The sequence below is a fragment of the Rhineura floridana genome, chromosome 8 (assembly GCF_030035675.1).
Source record: "Rhineura floridana isolate rRhiFlo1 chromosome 8, rRhiFlo1.hap2, whole genome shotgun sequence".
NCBI classification, from domain to species: domain Eukaryota; kingdom Metazoa; phylum Chordata; class Lepidosauria; order Squamata; family Rhineuridae; genus Rhineura; species Rhineura floridana.
This window is the reverse complement of record NC_084487.1, coordinates 44,088,568-44,108,804: the sequence shown is the minus strand read 5'-3', so window position 1 is coordinate 44,108,804 and position 20,237 is coordinate 44,088,568. Positions and strand designations below refer to the sequence as shown.

The following is a 20,237-nucleotide window of genomic DNA, read 5'->3' as shown; positions in this document are numbered from 1 at the left end:
ACTCCAGCAACATCAAGAGGGCCACAGGTTCCCTACCCCTGCCCTAAATTCTTGTTTCTAATTATGTTAGGTTCCACCACCCCTCTGTTATTTCTGAATGCGATCCTATGAGGAAGTGTAGTGAAGTTTACTAGGCCTCCTTTCACTGAGAGGAATCGCATCAGTAGGCCGAGACAAGGAGAGGTGATGATGGTGAGGGACAAGAGTGCCACCTTTTTTCTGATAGTGCTCCTGTACCTTTAACTGCTGCATGATAGGCAGAAATTCAATAAATAAAACTTTTTGTGTTGAAATTCTGCCAGTTACGTAGTTGTTAAGAGTACATTATTAGCCCTGCCAGAAAAAGTCACAGTCTGAAAGGCGAACTCATCTACTGGACTGTGTCTTATAAACGGCATCTAGTAAAAGAAATTAATCTACTTGTATGCTTTACTGCAGTTCAAGGAATTTAAATTAAATAAAAATATAATAGGTAATATAGATTACCATGTCCTTTCAGCATTCTCAATGGCTAAGGAAGTCTACTGTAAACAAACAAAAACCAATGTGCATTCTGGTTAAATACACTCAGCTGGAAAGGATACCCCAAACAGTATTATCAGAGATCAGATCAGGGATCTTGCTTGAGTAGATCAGAGGATGCAAAGGAGAGCAGGGCACTTATAGCCTTAATACATATGTAAAAGAGGAAATGCTAGCTTTCCTTTCTTTTTTGCTTTGTACAAGATTATTATTGCATACAATTGACAAACAATCTACATGTCCAAAATATTAAGAACATAAATATTTAAAGAGCTAGTGCAGATTGTGTTACCCCAAGCTTTACCATTCTTAAAGATATGGGAACCCTGTCTGCCTTTCCTTCTAGTCACTGGAAATCTTCCTCAATGAAAGAGTTTTGCTGGATCCACAATTCTAGTTTTGCAGCACCCGAAAAGATAGACTCTGTTCAGTGCTAGCAGGAGTAGCCATTGCTACTTAGCACAGTATCATCCTGCTAAGTAGGAAGCTGCCTTATACTAAGTCAGACCACTGGTCCATCTAGTTCAGTATTGTCTACACCAGGGGTAGTCAACATGGTGTCCTCCAGATTTCAGGACTACAACTCCCATCAGCCCCAGGCAGCATGGCCAATGGTCAGGGATGATGGGAGTTGTAGTCCACAACATCTAGAGGGTGCCATGTTAGCTCTCCCTGCTCTACACTGACTGCCAGTGGCTCTCCAGGGTTTCAGACATGGGGCATTCCCAGCCCTACCTGGATTCAACCTAGAACCTTTTGCATGTAAAGCGGATGCTGTCCCACTGAGGCACGGGCCTTCCTTAGAAGAACAAACATAAAAGGATATATTGATGGATAGTAAATATTGTGGGAAGCTAGAAATGGCATTGTGAACAAGTGCTTCCTTCGCATTAAGGTAGGGGTAAATTTGAACTGTAGGAGCTCACTGTCCTGCCCAAACCAGTCAAAGTTGTAAACGGACACAAAGCTGTGCTTTTCTTTAATAAGTTTAATGGAAAATTTCAGTTGAGAGCACTTTGTGAATCAGCTTACAGGTTACACAGGATTTGGCATCTTTACCAGGTATGACTAGACACAGCTACACTGCACTAAGACAGCATCACAGCAATAAGACATAGCACCTTACCAGCCTTAAGTAGAAATGGGCGAATTCCCTTCTTGAGTGAGAAAAGTGTCATGGTTGGAAGTGCATGCAGTAGGGATAGGGTTGCCAGGCTCAGGGCCTGATCCTGATCCTGTATCGTTAGGAGAAGAGAAAGTCAGCCAAGTGCAGGTGTTCTTGCAACACTGTAATGGGAAAAACCACAAGGTGGAATTCTCCCTTCCCTGTGCACAACTTTTAAAGATACAGAAGACCTCTTGGTTGCCAGGCCCAGCCTCCAAGAGGTCTTCTACATCTTTAAAAGTTGTGCAGGGGGAAGGAAGAATTCTACCTTGTGGTTTTTCTCATTACAGTGTTGCAAGAACACCTGCACTTGGCTGACTTTCTCTTCTCCTAAAGATATAGGATCAGTCTCAGGCCCTGAACCTGGCAACCCTAAGTAGGGACCCTGTGAGCCTGCTGGTGCCACAACCTACAAGTCAAAGGTGAGGGCAACTGGGTCATCCTCCTCAGGAGGAGGGCTGTGCAGAGGTGAAAGCAGGGTGACCAAGGAAGGGGGGTGAAGGGAAGGTAAAGAGGCAACTTCCTGATTGGCCAGCCCCTCATCAGTGGTAATTGGATCTACAGGGGTGGAGCTGTCACTGACAGCAGCATGGGAGCCTTCAAGCTCAACTGTGCCTGAATGCACATCTCTAGGGCTTTTCCCCAAGTCTAAGTTTGTCTCCTCTTCGTTGTCCTCGTAGCTCCAAGGCCTTTCCAAGGGCCTCGAAACACTCATTGCCATATCTACAACAGCCATGCTTCTAGGAAGAGTCCAAAATAAAGGCAACTGTGCTGATTCATACATATGCACTTACATTATATACCCTCCACAAGAGCATAATGTACATAACATAATGTACATAACATAATGCCCAACTTACTAGGATCAACTGACAGCCATAGAACAGATTTTTATTGAATAAATTCTAATTGTAAAACACATGGAGCTTTAACAAAGGATCTCCAGGCAGCTGAAATGCAGCATTTAGCTTTTAATTATTTAGCTGGCCTCCTGCTGGGAGAAAGGGTGGAATATAAATCTAATAAATAATAATAATAATTAGAAACGCAAACAATCCTGCATTACCTTTTACAAATGCTTGCTGAGAAGTAGAAGCCTCATCAAAGGAAATAAAAGAAAGTATCCAGCTTCTGCTTGATTATTTCCCCATTTTCTGACTTCCACTATGGTAATCTGTCACAAACAATAAAAAAAATGTCAAAACCTTCTTATGTCCTCATTCAATTGTCAGAGTGCCTGTCAATTACTCTGGAACTCCGGCAGATGACACTCCACACTGTGCTCTGAAAAAAGTCCCAGAGCTGTTCCCCCTGTATTCCCTCTCCATGACACTACTGTTTCCCCATGTCAATTCATCTAGCTGTTGCTCCTCCCAGACAGTTTTAGTCTGGAAGCTCTTAGTAGACTACGTTGACTTTTTAAGTTTATTTCCAGAATCATGAGGGCTAGAAACCACAATCATATAGGAAATCAATGCTTTTGCTTATGGCCAAATAAATGGGTGTTGAGTGCAGGAGTGATCTCCCTTGAAAAAGTATTGTCACACACTGAAAATAGGGATGGGACGGAATATACTGGGAGGTTGCACTTTCATGGCAATGCCCTCTATCAGTTTTGCTGTTTAACACCAGATTGGAAATTTAGGAAAAGTTGGAAGATTCAGAACAGACGAAAGGAAGTACTTCTTTACTCAGCGCATAGTTAAACTATGGAATGTGCTCCCACAAGATGCAGTAATGGCCACCAGCTTGGATGGCTTTAAAAGAAGATTAGACAAATTCATGGAGGACAGGGCTATCAATGGCTGCTAGCCATGATGGCTGTGCTGTGCCACCCTAGTCAGAGGCAGCATGCTTCTGAAAACCAGTTGCCGGAAACCTCAGGAGGGGAGAGTGTTCTTGCACTCAGGTCCTGCTTGCGGGCTTCCCCCGGGCACCTGGTTGGTCACTGTGAGAACAGGATGCTGGACTAGATGGGCCACTGGCCTGATCCACCAGGCTCTTCTTATGTTCTTATGTTCTTAAAAGAGCAACCTGCAATGGAAAATTTCTTGCAGTTCTCCAGCAATGTTGGTTATACATCCTGAACTTATTGGAAAGGGTCAATAAAAAAATGTGAAAAATATAATTTTCCTCTATGCTTTAGTGTGTATAGTGAAAAAATACACCCCTTTTTCGTTTTTTAATGAACCTCCTTATGGCACAGAAGAACATCAACCTAACTGATATGCATATTTGGTCATCTAGAAACTGTAACCAGCATTGGTCCCACTCTGATCCCCTTCCACCATGCAGAGTATCAAGGAACCAGTGTGGGCTACTGACCCAGAACATGGGGGGCTTGCCAGGCTCAGAGTCTTAATTTATGCAAAATGAATGTGCATCTACAATAACATAGGAAGCATATCCCACAGGCAGCTCTTCTCCAGAGCACCTCTGTTCTTTCTGGTTTCAGTGGCATGCAGTCACTGTGTTTGACCATAACTGCTATTAATTAATTAATTGCTCTCATATTCAGCTCTTCTTCCAAGCAGTGGTGGCTGATGGCTCCATATCAATGGGGCAGTGGAATCCACTCTGGGTTTGAGCCGAAACTTTCAAGAAGATGTCCAAGGTGCTGAAGAACCTTGCTGAAGCATTTTGGACAGCTCTTTGAAAGTTCAGACTAAAACACAGAGTGGATTCCACTGCCTCACTGACATGGAGTCATCAGCCGCTACTGCTTCCGAGGTGGAGTAATCACTTATGCATCATCAAATAGAGGATATGCCAAAAAAGAGGAAATGTATTGCAGAAAAAGAAGACACAAATATGCATAAAATTTACATATGCTGATTTATATGTACAAATGCAAATTTAGAAACCACGACTATTACTTAAATTGAAATACAATAGGTCTCACTCATAGTGGGGAGGACAGTAATCTGGCTACCCGTGTGCCTACTCTGTCTGCCATACATTCAGAGGCTAGCTGTTGATGGGGAATTTTAAGGCCCTTCCTGCTCTCCATTCTTAGGGTTCTTTAAACTGGACTTGGACTGGACAGCCCTTCAAATTAGGACTATCCACTCTAAAGTAGGACACATGACCATCTTACTCCAAGGAGCTCAGAGCAGTTTTCTAAGCTTCATAACCACCCTTTGAGGCTGAATAGGCTGTGAGATAGTGAGTTGCTCATGGCTAATGAGCTTCTTAGCTGAGCAAGGATCAGAACCTGGGTTTCCTCCCCACATCCATACTGGTAACTCTAGACCAGCCTTCCCCAACCTAGTGCCCTCCAGATGTTGCTGGACTACAACTCCTATCAGCCCCAGCCAGCATGGCCAGTGATCAAAGATTATGGGAGCTGTAGTTCAAAAATTTGGAGGACGTCAGATAGGGGAAGGCTGCGGTAGGCACTGCTCCACACTGGTTCTTATTCTTCTGTTTTATGGATACATCTTTTAGGAATCTGAGCAAGCAAGCTCATTTTTCAGTACCGAAGGTTGAAACAGAAGAGTTTTAATCGTTCTTCTGACCCTGACCATATGCAGAGTTCCTCCAATGGCAAACAATGTGAATGAAAGGAAAACGTAATAGAAGGAACCATTCACAGATGTTCAAGTGGACACCTGATGATCACCCCAATAAAGCTCTTATGAGCGTGTTTTGTTTGCCCTAGTTAGACAGCTGGATAGGCAGTCTGCTGGTAATGTACTGTGTAACTGTCAGTGCAATGCTATACATGTCTGCTCAGTCGTTAGTCCCATTGAGTTAGATAGAGCTTACTCTGAGAGATAAGTGGCTATAGGATTGCACCCTAAAGGAGTTGAAAGCTATATAGATAGATTTGACATATATGCTTCCCTCCCTAGCAGATAAAATCAGACTATGGAATTTGCTGTAACAAACTTTCGTAGGAGCTGATCATTTATGTGTGATGCCTGGGATTTCCTAAATGTTTGGGCATCATCCCTCACACCAGTGCATGCTAATTTTAATATACTGCAACAGGGTTGAAAGCCTGTGGCCCTCTGATGGTGTTGTACTACAACTCTTATCATCCCTAACCATTGGCCATGTTGGCTGGGGCTGAGGAGAGTTGGAGCCCAACAACATCTGAAGAGCTGCACAATAGCCACCTCTATCCTACAAATAATTTTAACATTGAGTTTCTTTGTGCAATTACATGACATGATCAAATGCTTTTTTTTGTTTTACTTCTGCAACTGTTCTCTGGGTTTTGGCATAAGTTTGCCTTTTTCAACCTTCCCATGTAAGCAAGTAAAAGGTTCCCAACTGGGCCAGCCAATGTCTAAATCAGGGATGAGGAACCTGTGGCCTTCCAGATGTTGTTGGACTACAACTTCCATCAGCCCCAACCAGCATGGCCATTGGTCAGGGATGGGAGCTATAGTCTGATGGCATCTGGAGAGCATCATATTGCGAAAGACTAGCATATGCAGTCATTGTTTCAAGGATTTATCTTCACTCTATGATCTACTATATCACTTTAAACATTATAGACAGATTAAAGTTTTCCAGGCCCCTCTTACACAGGTCACACTGTCATTTGAGAATTTGTGGTGGCATCAGTCTGAGACATGCAACCCATTCTTAGAAGACATAGAACATTATCATACAGTGGCCTTACATCACCTATGAGCATCTCTCTTGCAATCTATGTGAAAAGTCTGATAGGTTTTTCATTGAAAAGAGAAAGCTGAAGGGAGGCATTTGTAACGTGAATAAACCTTTGGCCAGCATAGGCTTTATATTTGCATTGCAAAGGAATTGAAACAATTTAAGAACCAGTTACTTAGATGACAATCATATTTGCATTTCAAAGCACTTGACGCAAGCAATAATTTAAACAATTTTGGTTCTAGGATTTTGGGGCCCTTGGACACAGCAAAATGAGGGAGGGGCTAACCTGAAAGAGGTGGGACACACCAACTAAGAATACTTTTGGGCCACCTCTGCTCTTTTTGAATACTCTGTGAAAAGTGGAAATGTACTGTTAGGGCAGTGGGCCCACTGCTAGACTTGGGGCTCTGGTAAATGCCCAAACTTACCATCCTCTGGAGCCAGCCCTCATGTGTGAAAATCCAAGATATGGTCTGAAGAGGTACATGATGTACCAACCTTGCTGAAGCTTAGTAGGCTAGGTCTGATCTGTGCCTCGGGGGAGACTGCCCAGGAACCCCATAGATGCCAGCTTGAGTTTTGTCATGGCAGGAAGATGGGGTGTAAATAAATACAAGTCCCTAGAAAGCCCATGCTGTCATTGACTAGGCTGAGACTAATCTTTTTTAGGTGCTATGATCTTTCTTCTCCACTTTTGTCTGTCTCTAAAACAGGTATCTACCCCACAGTGATTACCAACATGGCTGCTACTGCTGTTGCCCACCGGCCCTAAGGCACTGCTGCCCTGTCTTGTGCATTCGCTTATGTGTGACACCCACTCTCACACACAACGCCAGAAACCTCTCACCTCTATGAGAAGTACCTCATGCTAAAGCGAGTCATGGGCAGCATCCGGGTAAACAGGTGAGTGGCTTGTTCTGTTCACCTTTCATGTCCAACTATATCCATCTGAACATTCTGTTGGCCATACTCTTCTGACGTAGATAAGCAAGACAGCTGTTTATAAAATTCCTCCTTCTAACACACCAAGGCACAAAGAACATGGGGCAGGTACATTGCATCTGCAATCTGATTTGTAATTATGGAATGATCTTTCTGACAAGGTGCGCCTGGTGCCAACACTGTTATTTTCTCAGCGCCAGGTCAAGACTTTCCTCTTCTCCCAGGCATTTTAGCATGTGTTTTAAATTGTTTTTATATTGTTTTAAATTTTAAAATTGTGTTTTAAATTGTTTTTAAAATATGTGTTTTAAATTGTATATTTGTTTTAATGTTTTTGATTGCTGTAAATCAGTCAGAGAGCTTCGGCTATGGGGTGGTATACAAGTGCAATAAATAAATTTGTATGCAAGAGAATCTTGTATTTTTTACTTCATCCACTCTGCTAGGATGCCTCTTAATGTTGTTCCCAGCAGTGATGGTGGCATCACTTCAGGAAGCACTACAAGAGGTATCACAAACAAAATCCTATTGTGGAGGTTTAGAGCCCATGTTGGTGTTTGGCATGAGGGCAGGTGTTCTGGTGATCCCACTAATTAATCTGGATTAGCAGCAGTCACTTGGCAGATTATCATTTTGAACTAGGTTTGCCAACCTTCAAGGAAAAAAACAATAGCTGGCAAGTTGTTTTGTCTTTGTTTATTCTTTATTTTCTGTCTACCTCTCAGATGACCGAACTTTCCCCCCCATGTCAATTGTTTTTTAAAAAAGTAAAATACAACAGTGTTTTCATTTAGTGGGCATTCTTGGAGTGTGTAACCTAGGTATGCACACTAAGACATGAAGCCATTGAGCTGATGTTCTTCAGAGATAATTGCATGTGTGATTGCTATGTGGAGTAGGGTTGCCAGGCTCAGGGCCTGAGACTGATCCTGTATCTTTAGGAGAAGAGAAAGCTGGCCAAGTGCAGGTGTTCTTGCAACACTATAATGGGAAAAACCACAAGGTGGAATTCTCTTATACAGAGATTCAGAAAGGTGAATCACTCTGACTTCAAAATACCTGCAATTAAAATGCTGTTCTATTCTTTGCCGTTTTAAAAAAATATATATTTATATTTCAGCATATTGGCTGTTTAGTGTGAGAATGGGGAAAAAATTAAAATAATTCTGAAAGTAGGGGGTGTAAGGACTCAACCCCATATGAGATTCAGGGCTCCGTGCTTCACAGATTACATTCAATGCAGGGATTCAGAAGCTCTTCTAACCGTCTTTGTCAAGATCAAAACTCAACTCACTAGTCAAAGCAGTGCTGTGGAGAATATCACAACACTGCAGTGTCCAGCTAGCACAACCAAGGCACTGTGATTTATTTGAAGGGGTATCCAGATGCATACATCTTCTCCAGCAAGGAAGTTCACAACACACAATCTGGATGACCTCCAAGACTTAACTTGAAAGGAGAAGCAGGACAGACTAGGGACTATGTGAATATGGTTTCATAATTACATTTTAACTCTGGATTGCATAAGGCTGAAGTTTCTATTTTCTGTTCCCGTTTTGCTTGTTGATCTAATTGTGTATCTGTGACAATGTTTATACACTTCCAGGGTTTAGACAATTCTGTTGCTACAGCAACAAGCGTGTCTCCCAGCATCCTATATCTAAAACCAAAGGTGTAATTTAGAGATCAAGAAACAAAGGGTTGGCAGATACCCTGAAAGCAACTCCCTCTCTCCAAGAGCTGTGACCTGCCTTATCCCTCAAAATATGTTGTCACCCCCTCTCTGCTTCCATTTTGCTGGAATGGGAAGAGAGTTATTCCTGCTGCCATTTCATCACAGAAAGTTCTGCTTGACATCACTATTTTCTCAGGAGATGCTGCCATAGCAAACATCTTAAATTGATGTCTTAAAGTACTGTGGACAAGAAAGAAAGACAGCAAGCTCATCCCCTATACTGAGTCTCCAAGGGGTCTTGGTTTCCAGATCTGTACCCTGAAGAGCTCCCGTCCTTTAAGCAACATCACAGAATAATAGAATTCTAGAGCTAGAAGAGACCTTCAGAATATCCCTAACCTGAATTGGCCTTTTTTTTTAATGTACATAAGACTTAACTCTACACACTTTGATTTCCCAGCAACTGGCATTCAGAGGCATACTCTACATAGAAAGGACCGTTGCTCAGTCAAGGGCCTCAGTGGTAGAACATCTGCCTTCATGCAGAAGGTCCTGGGTTCAATCCCCAGCATCTCTAGATAGGGCTGGGAGAGACTCCCTGTCTGAAATCCTGGAGAGCAGCTGAAATGAATGTAGACAATACTGAGCTAGATGGACAAATGAGTCTCACTCAGCATAAGGCAGCTTCCTACATTCCTAAAAGGTTTCAGGTTTTGAACTGAGTTCCCATGCAAAGATCCTGGCGATATTGCTACAGTGTTTCTGTGGGGTTATCCACATAGGAACCTAACTTGTACTGCTTTTACAACTGTAATAGATTTTCAAGGTCCACACTTCTTGCTCAATGGTAGCTTCCAAACCACTGTTTTCCATTAACAGAAGTAGGTGTTGCTCTGGGAAGGATTAATGTCCCTGTGGCCCTGCTCTCTAATTTTACATGTTTATTCCTTCCGGGTCAAGGCTGAAGCCAGGAGAGCACCTTGGTGTGCAGTTAACAAGAAAATATGAAACTGACTAGACCCCCCCTCTCCTTCTCCACTGTCCAGGCCTGAGTGAAAGGTGAAGGGGGGGGGAGTGAGTGAAAGGTAAAGTAGGCAGTGGCTGCAGCAGCTTTTGCAGGCGGCAGAGAGGGAGCAGGCAATGGGGCATAAGAGAGCCCACCCACTAAAAAATCATCGAAGCAAAGTGCCTACAAGGAGGAGTGCAGACAGCTGCAACAGTTTTTCCTTTACTTTCCGCATTCTCAGTGGATTGGGTTAATACGGATTTAAAGGGGAAAACTGTGTGATAGCTTCTGCTTGCCTGCAACATCATGTGAACCATGTGAATTACAAGGGAATGCAAGTAGCACCAGACATACACTAAATTGTCGTGTGGATGAGCCCTTTGTCTATGTATTTGAGAAATACTACCATAAATCTAAACCTATACAGTTCTGTACAGTTTGGATCCAGATGAGAGCTTAGCAATCCATAACCCAAATGGACAACAGACAATACTAAATTATTTGGACCATTCAGGTTTTTTTTAAAATATCGGCAGGATCATTACACCTGAACCTTGCCCAGCCTTTCTTCCTCTCCTTTCATTCATTCATGACAGCATCTTGGTACTTTCTCTTTTCATCATTCAAAGCAGTCATTTGGCTTTTATTTTATTTATGTATTTATTTATTTATTTATTAGATTTATATCCCACCCTTTCTCCCAGTAGGAGCCCAGGACCACAAACAAAAGCACTAATAACACTCTAAAACATCATTAAAACAGACTTTTAAATATATTACAATAAAACATCTTTAAAAACATATTAAAACAAAACATCTTTAAAAACATTTTTAAAAGCTTTAAAAACATCTTAAAAACAAATTTCAGCACAGATGCAGACTGGGATAAGGTCTCTACTTAAAAGGCTTGTTGAAAGAGGAGGGTCTTCAGTAGGTGCCAAAAAGATAACAGAGATTGCACCTGTCTAATATTAAAGGGGAGGGAATTCCAAAGGATAGGTGACACTACACTAAATGCCTGCTTCCTATGTTGTGTAGAACAGACCTCCTGATAAGAGGGCATCTGCAGGAGGCCCTCACCTGCAGAGTGTAGTGATTGACTGGGTATATAAGGGATAAGACGATCTTTCAGGTATCCTGGTCCCAAGCTGTATAGGGCTTTGTATACCAAAACTCAGAACCCTGAACTTAGCCCAGTTGCTAATAGGCAGCCAGTGCAATTCTTTCAGCAGCGTGGTGACATGTTGGTGATACCTGCCTCAGTGAGCAGTTGCACTCACCTCAATCTCAAGGGCAGCCCTTGAAGGCATAGAGGGCATTACAGTAATCCAGCCTGGAGGTATGGACAACAGTGGTCAGGCTATCCTGGTTCAGAAACAGCCACAGCTGTCGTACAAGCTGAAGGTGGTAAAAGGCACTCCTAGTCACTGAGGTCACCTGGGCCTCTAGCGACAAAGATGAATCCAGGAGCATCCCCAGACTATGGACCTGCTCTTTCAGAGGGAGTACAGCCCCATCCAAAGTAGGCAACTGACCAATTATCCAAACTCAGGAACCACCAACCCACAGTGCCTCCTAACCTCAGAAGGATACCATGGTCAATAATATTAAAAGCCACTGAAAGATCAAGTAAGTATAACAGGGTCACACTCTCCCTGTCCTTCTCCTGATAAGGGTCATCCATCAGCACAACCAAGACTGATTCAGTCCTATTACCAGGCCTGAACCCAGATTGCAATGGATCGATCTGTTTCATCCAAGAGTACTTGCAATTGCTATGCCATAACCCTCTCAATCACTTTCCTTAAAAGGGGGGTATTTCCGACTGGGCGGTAGTTGTCACAAACCAATGCGCGCAGGGTGAGCTTTTTCAACAGCAGTCGAATCACTGCCTGTTTCAGGGTGGCTGGAATCACTCACTCCTGCAAAAATACACTGACCACACCCTGGATCCACTCAGTCAAACCCCCTCAGCAAGCTTTAATAAGTCAGGAAGGGCAAGGGTCAAGAGAACACGTTGCTGATTGCATCATCACAAGAACCTTGTCCACCTCATCAGGCTGCTTCAACTGAAACTGATCCCAAGAAGTTGCAGTGAATGTTGCACTGGACACCTCACTGGGGACTATGCTTTGAACTCTATGCTTTTATATACCTGCTTACAGCATCAGCCCCAGCCAGCATGGCCACTGGATTGGGCTGATGGGAGTTGTTAAAAAAAGTAACTTTTCCAAGCTGTGGCTTACAGACACCTCAGCATTGCTTAATTCAAACATTCAACAGGGCTCAGGGCATAGCTTGTTTAGGACTGTACTACCTCTTATATGCATGTGGAGCATTACTCCTTTGAAAGCAGCCCCACATCAAAATCTTCTGTGTGAGTAAAGCTATTAAGACAGGGAGCACATTTCTGTCTTGATGCCCTCTTAAGTCGATGTGAGCACTCGGAAGTCTCCTCTGGAATTAGATTTGCTTAGTTCTTTCCCTGACACCATAATCATACCATCATTAGAGATGCTTTCAGAGTTTGCAGCCAGATCACCTCCCAAATCATTCTCTCTCCTTCTTTGGCCTCAGAAAAAGGAAATCAATGGAATACATAAAGCAGAGATGTTATCACTTAATACTGGATGCTTTCAAGTGCTGGAGGTATCCAACCTTCTGGCTCCTTCAGCAATGCCTTTCACTTCCATGATGGATCCTGCTGAGAACTCGGGAGGCAGAAGCTGAACATTCCTAAACAAGGGCACTTCCATATGAAGTGTCTTGTGGGTAACTGGCATTCTGAATAAGAAAATTGGCTGCCCTCCAGCCATACATCCAGGACAGGACTGTCAGTTTCAAATGTCAATATTCTGAATAGGCCAGGAATGAAACCTTCCAGACTAAGTATAGCAGGGAGGAGAACAATTATTGTCTTTCCCATTTACTCTTCTGGTTGGTGCTGGCAGAGTTACACAGCCCATGTTAATTGAGAAGTAGGTCCCACTAAGCTGAATGGGATTCACTGCTAGGTAAGTGTGCCCAGGATTGTTGCTTAGTGGTTTACATCTGCATGTGAGTTCCAGCATAGGGTGGAGGCAGGGCCAGGGGGCTATTTGGCCTAGGCCAAAGTGAGCCTCATATTAGACACATTTATTTTTGGCATTTGATAAGTTTTACAACTTGCTTGGAAAAGTTACTTTTTTAAACTACAACTACCATCAGCCCCAGCCAGCATGGCCACTGGATTGGGCTGATGGGAGTTGTAGTTCAAAAAAGTAACTTTTCCAAGCTCTGCATGAGACCAAGATGTGACACACTCACTCAACTTAGAGATGCACATATAAGCAAACGTGGTTTTCTAAAAGGCACACCTTTTCGTTAACTGATAAAGATTTTGTCATATTAATGAGTGAAAAATGTTCATAAACATTTATAAAAAATATGTTGGTTCTGACGGCACAAGATTAGACCATGATGATGTCCTCTCACATCAGCTAATTATATAAACAAACCAGACTCTTTTTGTATGTGTGACTTACTTTGTTTTCATGTGTTGTCACTATTACTGTTGTTATTGATGATGATGATGAAGAAGAAGAATAGAGGCCTCAAAAGCAGCCTGGGTCTCTCAGAACCTCTGAGAGGGCCTGGGTGGAGGAGATGCGCAGGGAAACACTTGTGACACTGATCTCCACTAATGCTGCTGGTGCTGTACTGCCATATCTGCCTCCTGCACTGCCATGTTGGCCTCCTGCCACCTCAACCTCAGATCTCCAGCTACCCTGCCTCCCTTGGCTTGGAGGAGCCACCTACCTCCACATTAGGGTTGCCAGACTGGACACTCTGGACTTCTGGTGCACTGTGCTCTCTTCTCTCTCCTGTATGTGCCCACATGCACACACATACGCCAGAAGTCCGGTAAAACAATGATTCTCTGGCAGATAGAGTGAGGCACTGGATCTTTCTGCATGAGTGTTAATAGAGATTTTTTGAAGGTGAGGGTGAGGAACCAGTGGATCTCCAGATATTGGACTCCAGTTCCCATCAGCCCCAGACAGAATGAGAAATGTTCAGGGATGATGAGAGTTGTAAGCCAACAACATCTGGAGGGCCACAGGTTCCCCATCCCTGCTTTAAGTGTATGCCGATCATCTTTCTCCCACTTTTAACTGTAACATTTCTCCCTCAAAAGGTACAGTATTGTCTCCACTGAAGAGGATGGGCATAAAGTCTCTTCTCTTGGCAGCATTAGTGGTCACAGTCGGAACGGGAAAGGGCATGCCCCACGACGGAAACGCCGCAACCGTTTTGTTAAGAAGAATGGCCAGTGCAATGTCTATTTTGCCAACCTAAGCAACAAATCTCAGCGCTACATGGCTGACATCTTCACTACATGTGTGGACACTCGTTGGCGCTACATGCTCATGATCTTTTCAGCAGCCTTCTTGGTCTCCTGGCTGTTTTTCGGTCTCCTCTTCTGGATCATTGCTTTCTTTCACGGGGACTTAGATGACCTCAGTGTAGGAAGCAACCCCACTGCAACAAAACTCTGCATCAAGCATGTCACTGGGTTCTTGGGAGCTTTCCTCTTTTCTGTAGAAACACAGACCACCATTGGCTATGGCTTCCGATATGTGACTGAGGAATGCCCGCTAGCCATCATGGTGGTAGTGGCACAATCCATTGTGGGCTGTGTTATTGACTCTTTCATGATTGGAACCATCATGGCCAAGATGGCACGCCCCAAGAAAAGGGCCCAGACCCTCCTTTTTAGCCATCATGCTGTCATCTCTCTAAGGGATGGCAAGCTTTGCCTCATGTGGCGGGTGGGTAACTTGAGGAGGAGCCATATTGTGGAAGCTCATGTCCGGGCTCAGCTTATCAAGCCCTACATGACAGCAGAAGGTGAGTATCTTCCATTGGACCAGCGAGATCTGAATGTGGGCTATGACATAGGCCTTGACCGCATCTTCTTAGTATCTCCCATTATTATTGTTCACGAGATCGATGAGGAAAGCCCACTCTATGGGATGGGCAAGGAAGAGCTGGAGAGGGAGGACTTTGAGATTGTTGTCATCCTTGAAGGCATGGTGGAAGCAACAGCCATGACCACCCAGGCTCGCAGCTCCTACCTGGCTAGCGAGATCCTTTGGGGACACCGTTTTGAGCCTGTTGTCTTTGAGGAGAAGAAGCATTACAAGGTAGACTATTCACGCTTCCACAAGACCTATGAAGTGGCTGGAACTCCTTGCTGCTCTGCCCGGGAACTGCAGGAGAGCAAGATCACCATCTTGCCTTCTCCGCCCCCACCCCCCAGTGCCTTCTGCTATGAGAATGAGTTGGCTCTTGTCAGCCAAGACGAAGATGAGGAGGAGGATGACTTGGATGTAGGAGTAGATTTGGGAGGAGGCACTAAGGAAGATGCAGCAGGCATCATACCTATGATGGAGTTTGGGAGCCACATGGATCTTGATCGGTTGCAGGTCTCCATCCCCCTGGACGCACTTTCATACCGCAGGGAATCAGCCATCTAATCTCCATGCTGTCTTCCATCCCATACTTATTCTCCACCATTTGAGTATCCCTTTAGCATCAGTGCTTGGTGGAAAAGCCCCACAGTACTACTTCTACCAACTCTTAAAAACCTGAGCATGTAAAGACATGACACGCTTCTGTGTTGGATGGTTCAGGATTCCTGCCATGAGGGTTAGAAAAAATTTTTTTTAATCATCCTGAATTCAGAATAGAACTGAGGTCATTTCCCCCTCATTTCCATGTTTCAGCTTTTTTTTTTTTTTTTTTTTGCTTTTTGTGAAAAGGCAGAAGAGCTGCTATGACATAGGATAATATGGGAGATACTTCGTTAATCTGCAGTCATTGGGACCAATGGTCACTATAGTGGTTGACATTATTGCTGCAGGACAAGAAAGCTGCAAATGTTAACCACATTGGGATGAACGAGAGAATCTGGTGTTCCATAGGGCAGTGGAAAATAGATGTGGGGGATATAATTTGCATGTATATTATTTGTTGCATACTTAAAATGTTACATCAGGAGATAATAGCTTTAGCTTCCTCTGCACTTGTTAACAGTTAATCTCTGTCACATTCTGGTTCTTGGTATTCATGACTCTCTAAGTAAGTTACTTAACTTGTCTCTGATCCTTTTGAAACTTTGGTCCCTTCCCATGGAGGCAAATGAGAAACATTTGCAAGAAGAAAGATTCGCAACTGGACCAGTATCTAAATGACCAGTACCTGGTCTCTTCTAAGCAATGGCATCTTATATGCTTAACCCACCTTCTCTATCTAACTCATTTCATGCTCTCACCTGAAAAACTGACTTTGTAACTATTTTTTAATAAAATATAATGTTCCAGGGGAAGCCTGGAAATAAAGAGAAGAGGAGCCGAAGTTCAATGCATTATGCAGTGAGTAGCTTCTGCATGATGACTGACTTCATACGCAATCCACACCACAGGCTTAAGTTGGTTTAATAGATCCACTCAACCCAAAGAAATTCTGAAGGAGTTGAAACAGAATTCATTGCATCTTCATTGAACTATAATTCCCAGTATACCTTGGCATAATGATCAAGCTGATATAAATCCAAGATAGGTTTATAGTGTGTAGATATGCCCATCAAGCAGGTTAGCCAACATGGTGCCCTCCAGATGTTATTGGACTCCAATTCCCATCAGCCCTAGCCAGCATGACCAGCCAAACACACATGTGAAGCACCAGGTCACCAACCTTTTTGGACCAGGTGGCACATTTTGAATGTTGAGAGAGTGCTGAGAGCAGCAATCACAAAATGGCTGCCATGGGGGGCATGGCATAACACAACATTAGAGAGAGTACAGTCATTGCTGCTTCCCATCCCCAACAACCTCATGTTTTACTGTGGGATGTCAGCTATGTCCTGCTGGTCCTGATTGTGGAGATACAGCTGTTAAAGGCATAGGAATCTCGTTTCCCCCAATCCCAATCCCAATAATTAACCAAAGCCTAGGCTGCCATCCTGTATTCTGGACACAGCAACATACGGGTTTAAATCAGAGTAAAAGAGGGGTAGGAGGGACCATATTCATTTTATATGCATGCACATTATTGGCCAGAAATAGTTAAAAAGAAAACTAACGGAATATGAAAAGGCCTTATATATAGCAAGCATAAGAAATTAAAATGGGAATTGAAGACGATTGATGTTCCCCCAATGTTCCCCCAGTGAGCGATGGGCTTCACCTGGTTAGATCTATAAAGAAGCAAAGTTTGATGAAGAGCTTTGAGTAACTTGAACACCTTGCATGGACTCAGCAGAAGGTTGGTACAACACTACTGTTTAATCACCTGGCCTTCCTCACCTCATTAATCAAATGCATCTTTTCAGTTAGCTAATATGACACATAAAAGTTCTTACTGAAATCCATGAGAACTTTGCTGATGAAAGATTTCAACATGGCTCCACATAGATAGCAAAGGCATTCTGAATTTGTTAAGTTATACTTAATATCTGTTTTGCACAAGAACAGTTCTGCACAAAACAGCTGTTATTTATTTATTTATTTATTTATTTATTGCATTTGTATACCGCCCCATAGCCGAAGTTCTCTGGGCGTTTTTTAATTTTTTTATTGTTTTACTGCAAATTTGCTTTCAGCAACAAGTGGTGAAACGAGGCACATGGCATCCTTTCCTTTGAGCTGATGGATACATAATGGCTAGGTTGTACTCAGGCAATGAACAAAGGGAAGTAGGGATGTGTGGCAATAGACAGCACCCAGCAAAGCATTAAAAAAAAAAAGTCCACACAATACACTTCAGTGTGTCCACACTTGGGTTACATGCAATTTTCTGTTGGATTTTTTTTTACCTTACCATATTATCAGTAAATCAGGAAAATCCAGATTAAGTGGGGAAAAGGCATGGGCTGCTACTTGGATGAGGGCAACATCATATGGACAATGCAAAGAAGTGTCCACATGGGATGCACTGAATTTATGCACTTTAAACCGTTGTGTGTACACACCCTAAGCAAGAAGTGGAAAGAAAGGAGTGTGCATAGCAGAAACAGGAAAATTAAGAAGGAGCAAGAGTACTAAGCTGTCTAGCATCCTCTCTGATTTTTCACAGATGAAAATAGAGACACTATTGTATACTTTTAACATCCTCTTTTATCCCACTAAGTTTCACTTGAACATACTCCCCCCTCCACTATTACATATCCCTGAAAGTGCCGCTCTGCCTGCTGTATTAGAGCTGCCAAGTTTTTGACCAGCCTTTGTTGCTGTGTTTTCAGTGATGGTTTGATCACAGTGTGCTCATAAGAGTTATTACCTGCTAATTGCTGCAGATCTTGTGGTTGTTAAAGGCACAGTTTCTAGGGATGGTTGAAGAGGCTGGCAACCTTTCTTGTTAGGTATTCCTTTACTTTGCTACCATCCACTGAACACTCGTTCCTGAAGCAGGTTATCTTAGTATTTTAATCATAGCTCCTTAGTTTTTATGGTTATTTAACTTATTTTTAATTTATTTATTGAAGTATTTATAATCTACACTTTATAACCATATATCAAGGTGGTATACAACATACGCAATTATAACAAAATCAGCAAATGCATCCATAGAGACATCAATAAAACATCAATTAAATATTGGTTGATTACAAAGAGAAATTCATATTGCAGAGGCCCAGTTTACTATCACAGTGGAAAGAAAGATAGTCCACCTTAAAACATTTAAAAAAGGCATTCCCCAAAAGCAATACTGGAACACTGATTGACTGGGAAGAGGTGCCATAAAACAGAGACTGTATTTTGGACTATTGGAGGGTATGGTCTAGAACAGGGATGGGGATTCTGATGCTCTCTAGATGTTGTTAGACTCCTGCTTCCATGATTCCTGACCATTGACCATGCTGGCTGGGGGCTGATGGGAGCTGGAGTCCAACATCATCTGGAAAGCCACAGTTTCCCCATCTCTGAGTTAGATGGTTCCCTGTAAAGCATAAAAACTCCAGCAGTGATTCTCCTGGCAATTGATTTAGCCTGTACATATTACTAAATGGCCATAGAAGCCATGCAGGAATTAAATGGTGCTACTACTTTTGAAATCCCATTGCTTGCCTGACGCACAGCCTCACATGTTGTTCCCGATCCATCTGCGTGTCAGACTCCCACCCTACCCCCATTCCCACAGTCTCTCACAACCTTTTGCTTCCCCTGTGATAATTAATGAAGTCTTTTCTCTGAGGGCATGATGAGCAAGGGTCAGTATTGAGCAAGGGTCAGTATTGACCTGGCTTTCAATATAGCTTTCAAAGGCTGGCACTTGTCTCTGAGGCATTGCATTGGAAAGTAAACTAAAGGACCGAGAAGGAAAGGCTCTGTTTGCGAGGAATCCAGGACACATTACCACCACCACCCAAACACACCGATTCAGGATAGGAGGCTGTTGGCTGCACGGACATGAGATTTGCTGAGGCTAACCACATGCCAAAGGCCACTATGCTAACAATCTTCACATGCCACTGACTGATGGAAAAGGACCTCATGTGCAAACAAAGGGAGAAGTAGGATAACATGTTACGCATACAAGAATGGAGGCCTTGGGATGGGAAAAGAATTCTGCATATGCAGAAACATATTATTATTATTATTATTATTATTATTATTATTATTATTATTATTAACTTTCATTGCAAAGCAACCCAAAGCAACTTACAATAAAGCATTAAAACCAATTATAACAAACAAACCCATTAAAAACAACAAGAACAACACCTCAGTACAGAAAACACCTCAGTACAGATAAAGACAGGTCTTGCAAAATTAAGCTGCTGATACCTGAAGCCCTTCAAATTAAGGGCCAAAAGCCTGGATAAAAAGCAAGTTTTTGCCTGGCACCTAAAAATAGATAATGATGGCACCAGGCGTACCTCCCTGGGGACAGCACTCTGCAAATGAGGAGACACCAATGAAAAGGCCTGTTCTTGCATCGCCACCCTCCACACCTCCCTCGGATTACCAGGTTTGAAAAAAGGGTATTTGAAAAAGGGTGGCTAAAATATGGCAAAAGCCAGGGAATCTGAAGCTTGCCATGGAAATGCTGAAATGGCAGAATTGGGAATCTTATCCATGTGAGTATTCACTATTCTTAAAAAAGGGGCAATATTAAAATGAGATTGTGATCTAGCCCCAATAAAGCATACACTGAAATAATATAGAGGAGCCCCATCCTTCTGCTGTGTTTTAAACATCAAGACTGAGTGAACAAAATAATTTTAACTATGCCACATCAAGACCTCAAAAGTGGGG

At 42.9% G+C, this 20,237-nt stretch overlaps 1 protein-coding gene across 2 annotated transcripts in view; it reads left to right on the top strand.

Annotated features, from left to right (window-relative positions):
- The window catches only part of KCNJ4 (potassium inwardly rectifying channel subfamily J member 4), a 42,202-nt gene extending 26,580 nt beyond the window's left edge, over positions 1-15,622 (top strand). For both annotated transcript variants that reach the window (XM_061582808.1, XM_061582807.1), the window contains exons 2-3: positions 7,027-7,216; positions 14,114-15,622. In XM_061582808.1, the coding sequence (XP_061438792.1) occupies positions 7,179-7,216; positions 14,114-15,455 (1,380 nt within the window). In that variant the 5' untranslated portion in view covers positions 7,027-7,178 and the 3' untranslated portion in view covers positions 15,456-15,622. The remainder of the gene's footprint in view (positions 1-7,026; positions 7,217-14,113) is intronic.
- Positions 15,623-20,237: the final 4,615 nt, after the last annotated feature.